Source organism: Ascaphus truei, chromosome 13, assembly GCF_040206685.1.
Source record: "Ascaphus truei isolate aAscTru1 chromosome 13, aAscTru1.hap1, whole genome shotgun sequence".
Lineage (NCBI taxonomy): Eukaryota > Metazoa > Chordata > Amphibia > Anura > Ascaphidae > Ascaphus > Ascaphus truei.
This window is the reverse complement of record NC_134495.1, coordinates 19788076-19809131: the sequence shown is the minus strand read 5'-3', so window position 1 is coordinate 19809131 and position 21056 is coordinate 19788076. Positions and strand designations below refer to the sequence as shown.

Sequence of the window (21056 nt, the reverse complement as noted above, 5' to 3'; positions counted from 1 at the left end):
ATACCGGAATCGGTTCTCCCAGCCCAGATTAAACCCTACCTTTTAGACTTTTTCCAGTCGGTGTGCCCAGATCTCACACACAAGGACTTAGAAATGGACAGGGCGCACCGAGCCCTAGGACCAAGGTCGGACGACCCTAACCGGGCAAGAGACGTGATAGCACGCCTCCATCATTACTCAATAAAGGAGCAGATAATGGAGGCCTGCCGCGCACAAGAGCCAGTCAAATACAATGACGACCCGCTTCAAATCTATAACAACCTATCCAAACGCACGGTCTTCAGGAGAAAAGAAATGCAGCCACTCACCACGCTACTCCGCGAGAAGGAGATCAAATATAAATGGGGCTTTCCATTTAAATTACTGGTGCAAAGGAACGGCAAATACCATACTATTAGGCACCCAGAAGACATGGCGCAGTTCGCAAAGGCGATGGGACTGAACCCGAAATGTAGTGAGTACCCCTCCAGAACCCAAAGACCGGACGCGTTGGACCCTCCGGTTAGGGCGTCTGAAAGACTGGCGGGACAGGAACAGGGACGGACCAAATGATATGTCCAGAGGCCGAACAACCAAGTTAACCCCAAGTTAATCCCTGCACCCAGTTAAATACACCAGCCTATAACCCGACGGATCCCTCCCCACCCTCTCTCAAGATAACTGCGGTCCCTCCCGCATATCAGAGCCCCGATGACAAGACCTGTCAACTGAGGACACTGACACCGGAAGCAGGCGTACGGGAAACCAGAATAGGAGGCAGAGAGCAGCCAGCCTTCACAAGCAACTCGACAACTTACCGGGACTCCACCAGCTGCTGGCCCTCCCCACGACAAGGAACGAGCATCCCCGAGGCCCCGACGTCAAGGTGGAGAAGTACTGGATCCCAAGGCTCAACCCAGTGGAATAGAGGAGCGGAGGAACCAGGCCCCATCTGCACGAAGGCGCAACGGAGCATGCATCTCTCTCCCCCCCGGGTGCCCCGGTGAACGGGATGGGGGGAGCGAACCTACAGACGCGGGGAATGCAGGAATTCAACCCGCAGATCGAGGCCCCTCTCCATATCTCCCCCCCCCCGACAGAACAAGGGACAAGTCGGTAACCGTGAGTACTACCCCCTGCACAATATAGTATGGCACGTGTGATTACAACACCGCGGCAACCCAGGCCTAGCTAGAACAAACCGAGGCCAAGTAAGAAGCCGCCCCAAACAATGAATACCACAGTTATGCAGGGATATAGTCATTCACTATTATAACAGGTACCACGGCAATTACGGAACCCCCCCTTCCCCCCCGGACAAGAAGGAAGTCCCCTTACCTGCATCCCCCCTCCCCCCGTAGCACTCAGAGAAATTACCGTTGCGAAGGGACACATGGACAGTGCAAGCACGGCAACGGAGGACGATCTTTGAGTATCACTCCAATCCCTGCACCCGCACACATATTAGCAAAAAATAAATAAAATGTTTTACTATGTTAAGGTTTCAATGGTCAATGTTTAAACCAGTTAACAAGCGTTGAAAACTAAGAGAGCCCGTGCCGGGGCACCTGGAACCCACTGCAAGGGCATAAGGGTTGCACAACCAAAAGGTGGAGGGCATCACAACACAAGAGTGTAGAATGCCCCCAGATTATTGAGTCAAAATCATATACCCGGTACCTACCTCCCTACATGGGGTTCCCTCCCCTCCCACCCTCCACATTACCCCCCCTCCCCTTACCCACTCCCGCATAACCTCCCCATACTTCATTCCCTTCCCCGCCGCCCCCCCCTTCCTTCCCCTTCCCCCCGCTCCCCCCTCTCTCTCCCCCCCTCTAAGACCAACCGAGGCCCCTACCATAAACGTGCCAGGATGCGCGGCTCCAAGACCTCCCCCCCCCCTCCCCCCCCCTTTTTCCCCTCCATCTCGCTCCCCCCCCTCCTCTCCCCCCCCCTCCCAGGGGGGGGGGAGAGGGGTTGTTGCATTTTCAAACTTTCCAGAAATTCTCAAAGTTTTAAAAATAGCGAAATATCGTAAAAATGCAAATTGCTAATACATTTTGGCGATTTCACAGCTAATTTTCCAAAAAAAAGGATTTTATGGCAAAATTGGGCAATTTTTGTTAGAAATGTTGGGCACGTTTCACGTGGCCTAAGGGGGTCCCTGGGATAAAATATTAAGCAACTCTGGGGACCCCAAGGGCTCCCATCCAGGTAAAAAGAAGGGGTCTGGGTTCCTGCTGCTTTTAACTAGGGTGACCAGACGTCTCGGTTTAGCCTGGACAGTCCTGTTGTGTTTTTTTGTTTGTTTTTTTTAGCCGTTTGTACCGGGTCCCGACTTTTCTGACCACTGTCCCGGTTTTCCTCTGCGTTGGCCACGCATGCGCAAGCTCTGATCACGCATGCGTGGCCGGCAAACGCTAATCGTGCATGCGCAGTCAGTGCTCACGACGACGCATGCGTGACATTTGCACCCGGTTTTTGCCCGGACAAATATGGACACCCTAGCTTTAAAGTCTAATTTGACCTAAGTTGATTTTGTTTCAAAATGGTCAATCACCACATTTATCTTTCACATATATTAAGGCAGGGGTGCGCAAACTGGGGGAATTTTCAAGGGGGGGAGGGGGGCGACGCGGTTGTTAGAGGCCTCGCGCTTCCCCGAAGGCGTTTAAATTAAATGCATGGGATCGCGCAAGGCCTCTGTAACTTTACCTTAACTTTTCAGCGATGTGTCACCATGGCAACCCGGGGTCATTTGACGCTCGGAGCCGAGCAGGGGGTGAGAGCAGGCAGGGGGGCGCAGGGAGAAGAGTTTGCACACCTCCTGTATTAAGGGTTCCAATGTAGTACAGGAAGGAAGCACATTTCAAGAGAGAGAGAGAAGTTTTAGAACAAGAGCTCAGACTCTGAGGCTGCAGGGTGCGAGGCTCAGGGGAAATGTCAGGAATTACTTCACAGAAAGGGGGGTGGATTCATGGAATGGCCTCCCGGCAGAGGTGGTAGGGGCTAATACAGTCAGGGAGCGCAAACCTGCTTTCGATTGACTTAAGTGGATCCTGAATATGAAGGAAACCAAAAGATCTAGTCTTTAAGATCAGAAATGACATTTCGGAGTAGAATGGCCACAAGTTTATTGGAATTGCATTTTTGATACATAGAATCATTTTCAATGTCAACATTTCGCCAGCATTTATAACACCTTCCACATGTACATTTTTATTACCGGGACTTACAAGTGTCCGCGTATAAAATATTGCTTTTAGCTACTTTAAGCCACTGGTCTGAAATGAACAGGTGGAAGGAACACATCGAGGCGTTTCCAAACCCGGAACGTTTGGGCGCCAGCGCCAAAGCCCGGGTTTATCGGAACGCAGGTGTTCCGGTGGATAGGAGAGCGGGCAGACGAGGTGGGCCAAGTGGTTCTTCTCTGCTCACACTTCCAGGCCCCTGTGTGCCACTCGGTGGGACAGGCCAAGCTCATTGGCCAACAGCTTTTACTATAAGCTTTTAAGACGGCGTGTTGACGTGCCAGCAAATTGTTGAGTTGGGGGTTATGGGGGTGCTGAATGATTGTTGACCAGGGGATGGGAACGGACCCTCAGTACATGTCAGAATGGGCCAAGAATTGTTGTGGACGAAGGCCCAGCAAAGTCAGGATCACAGAAGTGGGGTCCGACTTTAGGCCGGACCGTTGTCCCGGCTCACCCTCCTTGTGGGTGGCCCTGTCATGTTCTATGTTGCCACTGTTCCCGTTGGTCCCACGAGGCACTGGCCCAGTTACAGTGTCATTTTGCTTTTATCCCGCAGGGGTCTAGCGGTCAGAAACATGCATGTCGCCGTAATAGGAGCCGGAGTGATCGGACTGTCCACAGCGTTGTGTATCCACGAGCAGTACCACGGCACAGTGCGTCCCCTGAGGATTCAAGTCTACGCCGACAAGTTCAGCCCCCTCACCACCAGCGATGGCGCCGCCGGGTTATGGCAGCCGTATCTCTATGACAACGGGAACACACAGGAGACGTGAGTTCTCGCTCTATTTCGTAGCACGCTTCTTGGAACGGTAGACAAAATGTTACATGGCTGAGTGCTTCCACACCAATAAATGTTTCGTGGTGGCACTGCAGCTTTGTAGCAGAAATTCTGCCATTTTTTATTTTAATGGTAGCACAGGGGGATCCCCCGGAACTGAATGGTGTTATTTTGAGCTCCCTGGTGCCTCTTCACGACATACTGGTTGAGTTGCTGGCGTTCCTCGAGGGGATTTACCTGGCCGACCTATAGGAAACCACAAACGATGGCGATGCTCATTGGGCGGCGAGATATGGCGGCCATATTGGTTAACCGAAAGAGGAGGGCAACACCAGTAACTCAACCGTCGGGTATCTCGGGAACCGGAGGGTCACGACAGCACAGATACTTAATTAAATAGGTTACCACAAAGTATTCTTTTCCAAGTATGGCTATTATAAGTAATATTACACTAATAATTTACATTTACCCTACTCACATCATTCTGTTGTAAATGAAACGGCATCAATCAGGTATTCAACATGGCGCGATGCGTCCAACTTCATTTCAAAGAACAAATGTTGTGTCAGATGTAGAAGTCACAGAACGGTCGTCAAACATACGACACACATTTTTAGCACACACATTTTGACCCACCATGTCAAATATGATTTTAATACATAAGCCCCATATATCCCATATATTCAGACGTGTCATTCCTACTGTTGACCCTCCACAAATCACAAGCTGATACACTGTAGCTAATTGAAAGGGTGTAGATCATCAGGAAGCGCAAACAATGTGGAAACAAAAACAGGTTCTGATGGTGCAATATTATAATAAAAGTGGCGTGAAAAATATGTGATATCGGATCTATACACAGAATACTCACAAACGTGAGATGAATACGGACACGTAAAGGTATCTTTAAATGGTGTGTTGCAACCAGTGCAATCGAAATGATGGATCGTCACCAAGCAGGTAATCACTCCAGTGGACCTTAATAGAGAATGAAACTGGACATAGTGCAGACTGTACAGGATATTTTATAAGGGTAAGTAAAATCCAATAAACTCACATGGTGTAAGATTTAAAAAAGCATTCAGATCACACGTAGTGGATCTCTGCAACCGGATGAGTGGTGTCTCTGCTATCCCTCTGTGCTGGCGTGCGTGTCACGGATGCGTCTCACCGAACACCGGAAGTGACGACATCCGCATCCAGAGGTTCCGGTTGATGCAACGACGTCACTCTACGCGTTTCACCTTCTCGGTTTCTTCAGGAAGCTGAGGCTGGGGCCTGAGTCCCTTTAAACTATATTTACTGGACCACACGTGGCCTACGGTCAGACGGCAGGAATAATACACAGTATGGGTGATATAACTAGTTTACTACACACTTATTAAACTCAGGCACCTTGTGATCCTCAGCAGAGGATCACTACACACTGTACTCATATACAACACAATCCCCTAGTAGCGCTGTGCGGTGTGAGTCAGTGGTGTATTCGCCACCCACTCCTGGGTATGTTGGCTTATGATGAGGCCGGCACAACGTGGGAACTCATGTTGCCCTGAACCGGTTGGGTGCCTGTGCTTCAAAAAGGTGCTTCGGTGCCACTGTGTCTTTGTAGCTCTCGAGGGTCCTCTCCAGCAGCGCGGGATCGCTTGTCCACTCTGAAACTCTAGCTCTCAGCTGCTGTTACCATGTGCATTCTCTCTGCGGACTTCGAACGGACCTGGTACCACTCAGGTCCGCGCAGATCTGACCTAACATGGCAGCACCCCCCCCCCTTTAAAGGCTCCTCTCCCTCATAGTCCCTGCTCTTTCACATCCATTATAGGCTGCTCTCATGTCCATCACAGTCACATGTCCAGAGCACGTTTGGGAGGAACCTGCCAGGGGGCAGCGTGACCGTGTGTGAGCTCATCACACTAGGGGTACATCTACACTATATATATATATATATATATGTATATCATCATCTTCAGCCCGTGTCTCTCCACTGCTGGATGCAGCCTCCCCAAGGATCTCCCAGGTACTGGGATTACAGCCTCTCTTCTCCACGTCGCTCCAACGCGTTTTCTGATTTCATCCGCCCATCTCACTTTTTGGTCGTCGTCCTAGTCTTTTGATCTCTCTTGGAATCCAGTTAAGTGCCATCTTTGTCCAAAGATGGTCATTTCTTCTCGTGATATGTCCTGCCTACTGCTATTGTAATTAATAAAAATAATATATATATATATATATTAGAGTGTAAGCTCTGCTTTTCAGAATTAACCAGATTATCTGCTACTTAATGTTTTTTTGCAGCAAATGGAATAAGGAGACTTTTGATTACATGGTGAAATTTGCCCACTCGGAGGAAGCAGAGGAGATGGGATTGTTCCTGCAGTCCGGATACAATATCTTCAAAGAACCGGCCCCTGTAAGTCATATGTTCAATTTTAACCCCTACGCTACCAAAGGGGCCCACACTTCATGACTGCTTTAAGAAAGGTCTTCTTTAAAGTGGCATTCCCATGTAGCAGGCCCGGATTAACAAAATAGAGAAAAAAAGGACGTTGAAGTACTAAAAATATACAATATCCATTTCTCTTTTTCTTTTCAGTCTTCGTTAGAAATGCTAAAATAAGTATTGATCACTCAAGCTTCATCCCACTGACTTCTGTGGGGAAAAAGGCATTTCAGTCAAAAGTCTAGGGTTTCGGAGACTGGAAACTCCGGATTGCATAAAAACTGAAGCCAAATATCACATTAAAACGCACAAGGAACTCTGTAAATGGCTCACTTTACAAAAAATGTTGGACCTAGGACTGCAACTTTTTAAGGAACCTGATGACCTGTACCGACCTTCACACAGTCTCCCCTTCACGTAGGGTTGCCAGTTGTCCAGTATTGAACTGGACTGTCCTGTATTTGGACACTATGTCCAGTAAAAAATTAGAGGTAATACTGGACATGTATGTGTATACCGGTATTACCTCTCTGGGCGTGTATGTGTATACCGGTATTACCTCTCTGGGCGTGTATGTGTATACCGGTATTACCTCTTTGGGTGTGTATGTGTATACCGGTATTACTTCTCTGGGCGTGTATGTGTATACCGGTATTACCTCTCTGGGCGTGTATGTGTATCCCGGTATTACCTCTCTGGGTGTGTATGTATATACCGGTATTACCTCTCTGAATGTGTATGTGTATACCGGTATTACCTCTCTGGGTGTGTGTGTGTATACCGGTATTACCTCTCTGAGCGTGTATGTGTATACCGGGATTACCTCTCTGGGCGTGTATGTGTATACCGGTATTACCTCTCTGGGCGTGTATGCGTATACCGGTATTACCTCTCTGGGCGTGTATGTGTATACCGGTATTACCTCTCTGGGTGTGTGTGTGTATACCGGTATTACCTCTCTGGGCGTGTATGTGTATACCGGTATTACCTCTCTGGGCGTGTATGTGTATACCGGTATTACCTCTCTGGGCGTGTATGTGTATACCGGTATTACCTCTCTGGGTGTGTGTGTGTATACCGGTATTACCTCTCTGGGTGTGTGTGTGTGTGTGTATACCGGTATTACCTCTCTGGGCGTGTATGTGTATACCGGTATTACCTCTCTGGGCGTGTATGTGTATATCGGTATTACCTCTCTGGGCGTGTATGTGTATACCGGTATTACCTCTCTGGGCGTGTATGTGTATACCGGTATTACCTCTCTGGGCGTGTATACGTATACCGGTATTACCTCTCTGGGCGTGTATGTGTATACCGGTATTACCTCTCTGGGTGTGTGTGTGTGTATACCGGTATTACCTCTCTGGGCGTGTATGTGTATACCGGTATTACCTCTCTGGGCGTGTATGTGTATACCGGTATTACCTCTCTGGGCGTGTATGTGTATACCGGTATTACCTCTCTGGGTGTGTGTGTGTATACCGGTATTACCTCTCTGGGTGTGTGTGTGTGTGTGTATACCGGTATTACCTCTCTGGGCGTGTATGTGTATACCGGTATTACCTCTCTGGGCGTGTATGTGTATATCGGTATTACCTCTCTGGGCGTGTATGTGTATACCGGTATTACCTCTCTGGGCGTGTATGTGTATATCGGTATTACCTCTCTGGGCGTGTATGTGTATACCGGTATTACCTCTCTGGGTGTGTGTGTGTATACCGGTATTACCTCTCTGGGCGTGTATGTGTATACCGGTATTACCTCTCTGGGCGTGTACTGGTATGTGTATATCGGTATTACCTCTCTGGGCGTGTATGTGTATACCGGTATTACCTCTCTGGGCGTGTATGTGTATACCGGTATTACCTCTCTGGACATAGTGACCTGACCAGCTTGGGGGGTCATGGGATTTCCCAGGGCAGGGAGAGAGCAGGGCTGTTGCTAGGGTTCTGGGCAGCTTCTTTCATTCTGATTGGCTGCTGCCAGGTAATGCAGCCAATCAGGAGGAAGTGTCTGGAGCCTGGCGGCAAAGGAGAGGAGGAAACTGCATGGAGCGGAGAGATGTGTGTGTCTTGAGCGCGTCACACCTTTCACCATTGCGTGTGGTATTTTTGGAGAAGCCGCCTGGTAACCCTACCTTCACCAGCAAAGTTAACCTATTGACACAAACGTAACCCCCAAGTAGTCTCAGCTCGTGGCTGCTGAATGTGGCTTCGGGATATTAAAATGGCGCTCCCCTGTTTTGCAGGAGCCCTCCTGGAAAGATATTGTTCTGGGATTCCGACATCTGACACCCAAAGAGCTGGAACTTTTCCCCGGATACAGGTACGTAATGATATAACCGCGCAGCCCCACCCAGGATTGGTAACACAATTGGGACTTTTTGTGAACAGCTATTTCCAGCCCCGTGGGCCCCCTGGTTCTTGAGATATTTACCGGGACAGGTGCTGGTGCCGGGGTTTGTTCTGGGTAAATATCCCTTCAAGTTCCATTGGTCAATAGGAAGCCGCAGCATCATGTGACAGTGATGGCGGCCAGTCGGAGGGACACCGGTAACTTTACCTCACGTACTGGGGGTCCCTGGGGCTGAATGTAGTATTGTTTCGCTCCGCCGAATCCCCTGGTTCCAAATATGTAAAAAAAAAAGAAATGACTATTTTTGGGGGGAGTTAGTTAGACTTCAGCGTGTTCTGTATGTATGATGAGAGCCATCTAGTGGACAACATAGGAACTGCAGAATTATTCTAAGCATCATTGAGTAATACTGCAAGTCTATGACCCATAAGACCATCTCTGTTAAATCCGGGCGCATAACGGGGCGTTATATAAAACAGGAGAGGGTGTTCTGTTCCCCGAGGTGAACGCGGATCCACAAAGCTAATTATACGCGTCCGTGCTACATCCCATTAGCATAGGGTTAATGTCACAATACTGCAGCACAATGTTGTGCTATCTTCCTATACCGTGACGGTAAGTGTGTCTTAGTGTTGCTCCCATCCGTGCCCTGAAATGTAGTGTAACACCCATTCATACGCTGTAAAAGCCCTATTTCAGGGTCTGCATTCGAGTAGCGCCAACTTTGTCTGAGCTACCGAACGTTATAATGAGCGCTCTGCTCTTTACGGGTGAGAACACCGTTTAACGTTCCGTTGCTGTCCTTTAAGGAAGCACCATTAATCCTAACGTGACATTACGTTAGGTTACCGCCACGCTAAGTCACTTAACAAACCGTTGTCGATCTGGGTCATAGATTAAGGGCTGTTTTCACTAAGCGGTGCTATCCGTTACTTTGCCCCTTTTTGGCAGCAAACAAAGGTTTAATGATCTTTCCGGATATTTGCAGCTAACCTGTTTAATCCCTGGTGGGCGTTTCTTAAATAAGGTGTTAATCGCTCCATGCGCTCAGCCCCTCCTTGTGACTTTTCCCCCCTGTAGCTCCGGTTGGTTTAACACCGCACTGATGATCGAAGGCAAGAGCTACTTACCCTGGCTAACCAAGAGGTGAGGCCCCTACTTCTAAACCTGTCTTGAGTAATCCACATCGTAGCTGGTGAGTCATCTCTAGGGAACCTGGGGAAGGATGGGAACTTAGGGTTTTAAAGTGTACTCCTGGATACAGTGAAAGTAAGTATCGTTGTATACTTCCCTATTTCTTTCCTTTTACCCCCCCCCCCCCCCGCCAAAAAAAGGATGAATAATAATGATATTGTTGTATATCTCTAATATGTGTAGATTTACACTGCTAGTTGGTAATGCCTGTTTCCAAAATCTCCAGTACCCTTAATAATATTATGAATATATTTCCTAGTAATGTTATTACTGAGCAACTAATAGGGATCAGTTGCTACAGTTATGTAAATAGTTGCATAAAATAATATAAAAGTTTGAAGAATGAAATACTACATGTCCTATTCTAGACACCAGAAAACAATACGGGGACTACACAAGATACAAAGGATTCTGGGTATTAATAGGCAAATATGCTTTGAAATGGGCAGTCCCTCCCTGGACCAAAGTGAGCTAATTCCAGTGACATGATTAAGGGGTCACATCTGGGGGATTGACACCTGTTTTACCCAAACCTGACACCTATGCGTATATTTAATGTGTGTTAGTGAGACCTGGGAGGGGGTGATAGCCTCTGGCTGCTCCCTTGTGTGAGATGTCCCTGTGTGATCAGCAAGAGCTTGTACAGCCAGACTCACCCCTCCCACCTCCCCTTATCTTTACTGGCTCTCTGATAAGGACAGAGGGGGTGTAAGGGGAAGTAAAACACCTGACTGACAAACTCTTCCCAATTCAGAGGCCCATAAGAAATTCAACTGTCCGACTAGATGGGATTGCAGCTTTAAAGACGTAATTCTAGTAAATGGTGTATATTGCAGCCACCCTAATTTATTCTGCACAGGTTGGTTGAGCGAGGAGTCGAGTTTGTCCACAAGAGGATCGAATGCTTTGAAGAAGTAAGTTTGTCACACGTCACCGCAGCTCCTGTGGTTGTGATAAGAACACACAGCAACACACAAGTGGCTTTCAAGATCCAAGGCAGGAGGATACCCTAATAACTCATTTCTATCCAATTCCACAGTTGGCCGCACAAGGAGCGGACGTTATTATTAACTGCACGGGAATGCGTTCTGGGGACCTGCAGGCCGATTCCGAATTAAAACCAGGCCGGGGACAGATCCTGAAGGTGACCAACCAATGGGACATACTGTAGACATGCCCTGTCACTCCTCCGCCCACTGCAAGTGTGTGACACCGATGGACCTGAGGTCAACCAAGGCATGGTCCTTCACTTCTGTCTCCACCACTGCATGTGACACCGAGGGGGCCTAGGCATGGTCCTTCACGCCTGTCTCCACCACTGCATGTGACACAGAGGGGGCCTAGCATGGTCCTCCACGCCTGTCTCCACCACTGCATGTGACACAGAGTGGGCCTAGGCATGGTCCTCCACGTCTGTCTCCACCACTGCATGTGACACAGAGGGGGCCTAGGCATGGTCCTCCACGCCTGTCTCCACCACTGCATGTGACACAGAGGGGGCCTAGGCATGGTCCTCCATGTCTGTCTCCACCACTGCAGTGTGACACAGAGGGGGCCTAGGCATGGTCCTCCACGCCTGTCTCCACCACTGCATGTGACACAGAGTGGACCTAGGCATGGTCCTCCACGTCTGTCCACCACTGCATGTGACACAGAGTGGGCCTAGGCATGGTCCTCCACGTCTGTCTCCACCACTGCATGTGACACAGAGTGGGCCTAGGCATGGTCCTCCACATCTGTCTCCACCACTGCATGTGACACAGAGGGGGCCTAGGCATGGTCCTCCACGTCTGTCTCCACCACTGCATGTGACACAGAGTGGGCCTAGGTATGGTCCTCCACATCTGTCTCCACCACTGCATGTGACACAGAGGGGGCCTAGGCATGGTCCTCCACGCCTGTCTCCACCACTGCAGTGTGACACAGAGGGGGCCTAGCATGGTCCTCTACGTCTGTCTCCACCACTGCATGTGACACAGAGGGGGCCTAGCATGGTCCTCCACGCCTGTCTCCACCACTGCATGTGACACAGAGTGGGCCTAGCATGGTCCTCCACGTCTGTCTCCACCACTGCATGTGACATACACGGAGATGGGACTTTCCTCGTTGAATGTCCCGGTATATTTTCAGGTTATTGCAGCATTGTTTGTAATGTCTTTTTAGGTATCTGCTCCTTGGATGAAACACTTTGTTGTAACGCACGACCTTAAAACAGGAATTTATACCACCCCATACATTATACCCGGGTAAGATGCGCAGTCTATAGGGAATTTATCTTGGTCTCGTGGGTGCAAAATGTGGTGGTAAAACTGGAAACAAATGGGGAGAGGGGAGGGGGTGGGGACAAGTGAATATTTGATTATTTTGGTGCTATTGTCAAATTGTCATAATGCAGTGATTACAAAACAGATGCCTTATACAAAAAGGGACATAGATCAATGTGTACGGTAATTCTCCTATATAATGCAGGTTTAGTATACAGATTGTTTTTTATTTTACATTTTGCCGTTACGGTTCTGGAGACCGTCCTTCGGAGCAGCGTTTAATAGCGGAGTCCTTGCATAGTTTACCATTCTCTTAGTGTTAGTTAGCGCTTTTTTTTTTGTCATAATTCTTATACGGCGGCCCAGATCCACACCTCTCCGGTAAATCGGGCGCATAACGGGACGTTATATAAAGGACTGGACGTTCTGTTCCCCGAGGTGAACGCGGATCCACAGAGCTAATTATATGCACAAACCGCGTCCGTGCTACATCACATTAGCATAGGGTTAGTGTCACGTCACTGCAGCACAATGTGGTGTTATCTTCCTATAACGTGACGGTAAGTGTGTCTTAGTGTTACTCCCGTCCAGACCCTGAGATAGGAGGTGGGGAGAGGGAAATAACGCTATGTTAGTTAAATGATCCCTAACTGTAAAAGCCCTATATCGGGGTCTGGATGTGAGCAACGCCACGTTTAGGTCTGACGTACGTAACGTTACGACCCCGCGTTACCCTTAATGTGCTTTAGTGTGACAGGAAATGTTACGATAACGCCTCATTTGCATATAATTTACATATTATCACCAACGTAACGTCATAATTAACGCTATACTCTCTACGGGAGAAACCACGACTTAACGTGATGTTGTTCTCCTCGAAAGATACAATGTTATTAACAGGACGCTAATTTGGGCGCTGTGGGTATGGGCGAGTCCTTCTCAGTATAGCGAACACGAGCCTCTCTCCCGTCTGCAGGAGCCAGCTCGTCACCCTGGGAGGAATTTATCAGCTGGGGAACTGGAGTGAGGCCGACAACTCCAAGGATCACCACTGGATCTGGGAAAACTGCTGCAAACTGATCCCCGGTCTCAAGGTCAGAGGTCCCTGTGCCTGAGGTCAAGGGCTGTATCCTGCAGTTAAAGCAGCAATAACCCCCCCCACCCCCCCATCTTCATTTGTGGCCTTGATAAAACCAGTGGGGAGTGAAGGAGGTTCAGGGGGCCCCACAAAGCTCAACCGTGATGACACCCATAAATATGATGGTTTTTGGGACTAAAAAATGTGGAACCTGTCATTCGTTTTTTTTTTGTTAAAAAAGGCAAATATTTACTCTAGGGGCCAAATGAACCTTGCTAGAGCGCAGGGTGCCTGGTGGCGCTCATTACCTGCCCCAGCGCGACCTGGTGGACTCCAGGCAACTCGTGGCGGGGGCGTGGCCATGACGTCACGCGGCTGGTTCGCCCTCATTGGCTGAACGGCCCTCCGTGACGTGGCCCATGTTCGGCCGCCGCGCCCAAAATCTTGTCTTTTGGCCAAGGTGGTCGCGCTTTGCGCCTTGTGCACGCACACCCGCCAACTGGGGCCTCATCGAGGGCTGTGCCTTGAGTGCGGCGCGCGCATGCCGTCGCGGTGCCGGGAACAGTGTCTGCTGCGATGCTGCCATTTATAGTTGCTCTTCCCGCTAATGGCAGCCGAGCACCTTCTGCTTTTTAACCGTAGTGCCCAATATCCCAGACACTGTTACACACACAGACACGGCAAATAAAAACACCGCATATTCGCACGTTCACACGCGTCGGACAGGTCCACAACCCTGCCTTTGTCCATAGTCTCTCGGCATACAATGCTTCCACTGCAGCCGGGGAATCTGGGTAACGACATGCAACTGATCACTCAGTGTCACCTTTGGCTTATTATCCATTGTAACACGGAGCCCTATAAGCGTATGCCTGCCGCATTGCACAGCCTGGGTTAAAGAAGTGCAGAGCCAGTAAACCTACTCACAGACAGCTGTTTTTGACCTTTTTGGGTCCCATCAGTGCGAGGTTGGTTGCTGACCTTGCAAGGCGCCGTTGGTACGGGGCCACAGGCCAGGTACACACAGTAAGTTAGGGTGAGGGGGAAAGTGACACTAACGCAGTTGAGACTCACAGCGCTGCCTCCCCCCATATATTGTGCAGAAAGCCAAGATCGTGCACGAGTGGTCCGGCCTGAGGCCCGTCCGCAGCAAAGTGAGACTGGAGAGGGAGCCTTTTGGAGCCGGACATATGAAGAGCGAGGTGCGTAGATCGGACGCACGGCGCTGGCACGAGTGCAGCGAGTTCCGGTAGCGGCGACGTTCCCCTGCATGTTTCACCTGTACTTCTTACACATTCCTGCACAATCCTGCTGAGTTGGGGTCTCTGTTTCCACCTCTTGGTTTTTTTGGCCTGCTCACTTGATTTTTTTTTGATGTGTATTTTACTCTTAAAAATGAGCCCGAAACCTAATTCCTACGGCTGCTTAGTGACACTAGGAGACGTAAACATGTTTTTTTTTTGGGGGGGGGGGGGGGGGCTGAAAAAATGTGGATAGGGCCCCCTAAACAAAAAACATTAAATACATTTGTTTCCACTGAGGTCCCCTTGTGACCCCCCCCTCACACTCCTCCCCACCCTTAGGCTAAGGCCCCGCTCCCAGAGTCAGCGCACCTGCGCTGCTGACAGGCGGTGCGCTGAGATACACAGACCGCGATCTGCGGTCTGTAGGGAGCGGGAGCCGTAGCGGGAGGTGGGCGGGAGGTGGGAGGTTTGATCGGGAGGTGGGCGGGAGGTGGGAGGTTTGATCGGGAGGTGGGCGGGAGGTGGGAGGTTTGATCGGGAGGTGGGCGGGAGGTGGGCGGTTTGATCGGGAGGTGGGCGGGAGGTGGGAGGTTTGATCGGGAGGTGGGCGGTTTGACAGGGAGGGGGGGCGTGGCTTGAGCGGAGGGACCCGCTACTCTCCCCCCCCTCCCTCCACGGACTCGGGCTGGAAGGTAAGTTTAAACACACACACGCAGGCACTCATTCATACACGTGCACACACACACACAGGCAGGCACTCACGCACTCATACACACACACACACACAGACAGAGGCAGGCACTCGGGCACACACACACACAGACAGAGGCAGGCACTCGGGCACACACACACACACAGACAGAGGCAGGCACTCGGGCACACACACACACAGACAGAGGCAGGCACTCGGGCACACACACACACAGACAGGCACTCACGCACTCAGACACATACACACACAGACAGGCACGCACTCAGACACACACACAGAGACAGGCACTCACCTGCTTTCACTCCACACTCCTCCCCGCTCCCCGAAGCCTCTCCTCCTCCCGAAGCCTCCCCTCCCCATTGGCTCACAGCCACACACGTCACGCGTCAACGCTAGGAAACACCATTCTCTGGTGTCTCCAGTGGCTGACGCGCTACAGCGTGTAGTGCTCTGTGCAGCCAGTGGGGACCGGGACCGGCTCGCGAGGATTCCCCTGCTGGTGGGGAACTCGCGACCCGCCGCCCGCGCCAACGAGCGCAGCGGGACCGAGGCCTTACTGTCCCCCGCTCTCCCCCCATGTCTCACTCACTTTCTTACTCTCCCTCTCTCCTCGCCCTCTCTCCCTCACACAACTCAGCTCCCTCTCACACATACACACACACACAATTCCCCCCACCACACACACACACACACACTTCCACCCCCCCACACACATAATTTCCCCCCCACACACACAATTTCTCCCCCCCACACACACACATAATTCCCCCTCCCCCCCCCCATGCGCACACTTTCTTACCTGTGAGGAGGAATAGGGCTGCACTGACCCTCCCTGAGTGGGAGCTGCTGACTGCTGAGCCATGCGGGAGGCGGGGATCCATGAAGGCCCCGCCCTCACATAAAGCAGAGAGCAGGAACAGCGCCGGCAGGATCCCCTGCACTCTCGGGGCCCCCCGCATTGGGGAGTTTAGCAGCACAATAGTTATGCCACTACTTATCTGAGAAGATTAAGCTAACCTTTTTTTTCTTCTAATAATTCCCTTTGTAGTCTGCATGGGAAACAGCTCTGTGCTGCCGAGTGGAGAAAGTGAGAATAAACAGGAGTGGCCTTGTGGGCACTATACTGCAGGCTTTAGGCCGGTTCTAAATACAAATTAAAATAAAATAAAAAACGGCTAAGGAAAAAAAAATGAAATGACGTTGGTTCATCTGCTTTTACTGAGACGAGGAGTTGGTACAGTAGGTTGCACACTCTTTGTTCTTGGTGATACTTGGTAGCGAGGTTACCGGGTGTTTCCGGAACGAACATGCAATAACAATACAGAAAAAATATATCCAGGCACTCCAAAGAATAGTTTGAAAATTAATACTTGCTGTTTATTTAGCTACATCGGCCCATCCGTCCGACACCATGTCGGCCTTCGTCAGGGTCTGACCCGGGGCCATCTGCTTTACAGGACATCGCATGGAGCTCACTTTCAAAATAGGTCATGTTCTGTCTCCTGTTCCAGCACTTCCTGGTTTCACCCGTTGCCCCGGCAACTCCCCCTTTTTTTCCTCTCCGACTTGGGCCGCTACTCCTTCCCTTGTCACTTGGTTCAGTCCTACCCCCTATTTCCTCTCTGTCTGGGTCATGTCCTGTCTTTTCAGAGCTTGCTTCACTACTGCACAGTTCTCCCACTGCTGCCCTGTGAGAAGCTTTGCTATTTACCTATCTCTATTTCATGTTCCCATCCCCATGAATAGTATTTCCCCAGTACTTTTTCCCCTTTTATTTCAGTTTTGTTCCCCTCAATAAAACATTTCAGAGACTAGAAGCCTCCCTTTTGTATAGAATGGGGATTGAGTTCAGATGTCTGCCTCTACTCACTAGCCACAGTGTGCAGGAGTTAGAACAGGTCACCTTGGGGAAGGAACTGCCCCATTAATGGACACACTCTCTCTCCTCTGCAGCTCATTCACAACTACGGACATGGCGGGTTCGGCCTAACCATCCACTGGGGGTGTGCGATGGAGGCGGCAAAGATATTTGGGCAAATCGTGGAGGAAAAGAAGCTGAGAAGGATCCCTCGGTCGTCCCTGTGATCCTGGACCAACATGAACCCTTTCTCTGCTGGATCCACGAGTGATCTTGCAAACGTCTTACCTTTTTGTGGAAACGTGTAACTCCTTCTCTGCCAGAGCGGTCTAAATTTGTAAGTCGTTTGGAGAAGATCAGCAGTGTTCACCTACAATATTTTGGGAGAGGGGTGTGCCTCCCACTAATGCATAGTCGTGTAAATGGTACAATTAACCTTCCTGAGATTGTCTTATATTATGAAGGAATAAAGTGCAAGAAGTTGCATTATTTGAAGTACAAAGGCATGTTGTGGGTTATTTTATTTTACTGGCAATGGTCTTGTTGCTAGTGAAGAAGTCTTACTTATTCTCCATCTAACAAACAGATTACCGGTGCTCTACCAATTGTCCAATCAATTTGAGTAAAGATTATTTATTTATTTATAAAATATTTTACCAGGAAGTAATACATTGAGAGTTACCTCTCTTTTTCAAGTATGTCCTGGGCACAGAGTAAAACAAATAATACATGGTTACAAGTACAGTTACATAAATGAACAAGGTATACATTATATAGACATTGCATGCACAGTTAAAGAAAATATATATTATGAGCGTATGAAACAGTTACAGACCAGGTTAAAGTGTGAGACAGCCTTAGATTTGAAAGAACTTAAGCTGGTCTGATGTCTGATGAGAGAAGCTAATTCTAGCTTTGGAGACCACCCTAAACCAGTACTGTATTTTGATAGGTCAAGAAAGCAATACCAGAAACCGTCTGTTTAATGTAAAAACTTTATTCAACATAAAATATTCAACATACCGTAAAATCCAAGTCAACAAGGCATTGTGGACAGAAGGGATTATCGTACAACAAGCTTCTCGCACACGGACGTTCAAACATCAAGATCCATTCAGCCCAACGTCTGTACATTCAAACACAAGGACATTCACTTTTCTGTCTGCTTAGCTACATAACTCATACTGTCCGAGTCCAAGGTGGCCTGTCCCCCGCATCCTGTCGCATGGCGCAGACCTTCCACCTAACTCCCAGTCTACAATACTGATCCAGGCCGGCCTTTCTCCCCACGCTGACGCTATCATCCCAAAGAGAGGAGACCAGCCAATGGTGTCTACAATGCCAGGGCTGGATCTTCATCACAAGGCTGAGCGAGACTTAGAATCGATGATAACAGAGATACCCCATAACGTAAACCTGTCACTTCTGCCACCCCACTGGCAGCCAGTGTACAATTAACCCCATTGTCACCAGCCCGCAATGCGCTGCGGAGCCGTGAAATTCACATAGAGTTGGCGATTAGGCACTGAACATTAGGGGGGGGGGGGATTTTGGTGAAATATCGAACTCAACATATTTTGTGCAAAGCCAGACACACATATCAAACATATGGGGGTTATTGACTGGCTCTAGTTTTTTGCACTGTGTATTTTGCCCCCAGTTTTGCACTCTGGAGACTTTAGTAAGTAAACCCTTTTTGTAATTATCTTTGTTAATCTCTCCATAGAAAATATATCATTTATATTTCATAATCAAGCAGTGAGGAACTTTTTTTGAGTTGGGCTCAAACTGAGAGATCAGTAAGAAACCCCAAATACCCTATATCAGGGGCACCCAACTCTGGTCCTCAAGGGCCACCAACAGGTCAGGTTTTAAGGACATCCGTGCTTCAGCACAGGTGGCTCAGTCAATGACTGAGCCACTGATTGAACCACCTATGCTGAAGCAGGGATATCCTTAAAACTTAACCTGTCGGCAGCCCTTGAGTACTGGAGTTGGCCACTCGTGCCCTATAGTCTTATAGCAAAATCTAAGGTCGTTCACTTGAAACTAAGCGTCTCTTTAATTCCTTTAGCTTTATGTCTTAACGTTTTGGGGCCCCGTTTTCATAAACGTTGATGCAAATTAACCCTTCAAATGCAGAGGGACCGCAGCGCCAGAGTTCCAACGCCCCTCCGGCATCGCGATCACGAAGACGGCAACGTGACAGGAGCGGAGCCTCCTCTGCTGTACCTCGGCCGGCCAGCTCGCGTCCAGCGCTCCGCAGGGCGGCAGCACGCCATGTCCCCCAGACAGTGAGCAGAGAGCCCGTGACGTAGCTTGCGACATCACGGACGCCCGTGGAGCGCCTGACCTCGCCATGCGGTGGCTTCGTCATGGGACATAAGGGGAGGCCCAGAATTTGATACACCCAGTTATGTTGCTGCATCAGATTCCCCCTCCTGGAACTCCTTCTACAAACACCGGCTCCGGAATTTCTCAATGACATCAAATGGGAAAGGAGTTAACAAAAAAACATGCAAAGGACCTTTAAACACAATGCATCCAATGGGGCTCCCTCAGAGTCAGTGTGAGGGTTCAAATGCACTTCATTACACCCCTCCCAATGGTGCTCGGTATCACTGCTTTTTATTTACCAACCTAAACATCCACTCTATTCTACCAAGGGTACCTCTGTGTTAGCATAAGTGCAGCGCTAATCTCTTATCTCTTGCAGGGATGGGGGGGGGGTCCAGTAATGCACGGAAGGGGCTAAAATTACTTGTACACATTTGCCCCGTTGCTTAGAAGGATTTAGCTCTCCTGCACCCAACCTCAGTACCGCTGCTTTTTCCTTTAGCCTCGCTTTGGCCTTGTGACTCACCCATGTAATGGTAGATGTGAGACTGGAAGGCAAAACGCGCGTGCGTGTGTGTGTGTGCGTGCGTGCGTGCAGGGGACGTAGACGGGTCACTCCTGGGAGCCCGAGTTTGACGGGGTGACTCCTGCGTTGGGATTTCCTCGGCCCACCATCTCCTGGCCCCATTCCCGGTGGCTGGACTCCTGCAGGCCCCGGCCTTTGGTCTCGATGGGAAGAAAGCACGACGCCACGGCGGCCAAAATGCAGCAGCCGCTGTACACCAGGACCGTGAGGTAAACGGAGGACTCCAGCATCACCTACAAAGGCAGAATGCAGGCGCACGCTGAACCGTTATGTTAAAGCGGTAACCCCCCAGCTATTGGGGTTTATTTTTTACAGAGTCCGGATCAGGGCGGACCACCAGAGCTGAACTCCGCTACATTTACCCCCCGGGGACCCCGCGGTTCCAGAGATACTTGCCGATTTAGTTACCAGTGTTACCTCAAACATTTAAACGGCCATCCAATAGGAAGCTGCAGTGTCATGCCTTCACCCCCCCCCCTACCCCCCATGACGTGGCTTCCTATTGGCCCACGGCACTGGTGATATTGGTGGCCATTTTGATTTCCCTAAAAGGGTGGAACACAGCGGCAACTAAATTAGCAAGTATCTCAGGAGCAAAGTGGTTCCCAGTGCACAGTTCTGCCCCAGAGAACATCCCAGCCCCAGAGAACACCCCAGCCCCAGAGAACACCCCACCCCCAGAACACCCCACCCCCCAGAACACCCCACCCCCAGAGAGAACACCCCATTCCCAGAGAGAACACCCCACTCCCAGAGAGAACACCCCACCCACAGAGAGAACACCCCACCCCCAGAGTGAACACCCCACCCCCAGAGAGAACACCCCACCCCCAGAGAGAACACCCCACCCCCCAGAGAGAACACCCCACCCCCCAGAGAGAACACCCCACCCCCAGAGAGAACACCCCACCCCCAGAGAGAACACCCCAGCCCCCAGAGAGAACACCCCAGCCCCCAGAGAGAACACCCCACCTCCAGAG

At 50.0% G+C, this 21056-nt stretch overlaps 2 protein-coding genes across 7 annotated transcripts in view; one reads left to right on the top strand and one right to left on the bottom strand.

The window, feature by feature from the left end:
- Positions 1-17655, top strand: part of DAO (D-amino acid oxidase) — a 44167-nt gene extending 26512 nt beyond the window's left edge. For all 4 annotated transcript variants that reach the window (XM_075568799.1, XM_075568800.1, XM_075568798.1 and 1 more), the window contains exons 2-11: positions 3790-4002; positions 6304-6418; positions 8697-8773; positions 9884-9949; positions 10857-10911; positions 11037-11141; positions 12161-12243; positions 13238-13355; positions 14443-14541; positions 17249-17655. In XM_075568799.1, coding sequence (XP_075424914.1) covers positions 3809-4002; positions 6304-6418; positions 8697-8773; positions 9884-9949; positions 10857-10911; positions 11037-11141; positions 12161-12243; positions 13238-13355; positions 14443-14541; positions 17249-17380 — 1044 coding nt within the window. In that variant the 5' untranslated portion in view covers positions 3790-3808 and the 3' untranslated portion in view covers positions 17381-17655. The remainder of the gene's footprint in view (positions 1-3789; positions 4003-6303; positions 6419-8696; positions 8774-9883; positions 9950-10856; positions 10912-11036; positions 11142-12160; positions 12244-13237; positions 13356-14442; positions 14542-17248) is intronic.
- A 1438-nt stretch (positions 17656-19093) lies between these two features.
- The window catches only part of SVOP (SV2 related protein), a 46133-nt gene continuing 44170 nt past the window's right edge, over positions 19094-21056 (bottom strand). For all 3 annotated transcript variants that reach the window (XM_075568787.1, XM_075568786.1, XM_075568785.1), the window contains one exon: positions 19094-20309. In XM_075568787.1, the coding sequence (XP_075424902.1) occupies positions 20103-20309 (207 nt within the window). In that variant the 3' untranslated portion in view covers positions 19094-20102. The remainder of the gene's footprint in view (positions 20310-21056) is intronic.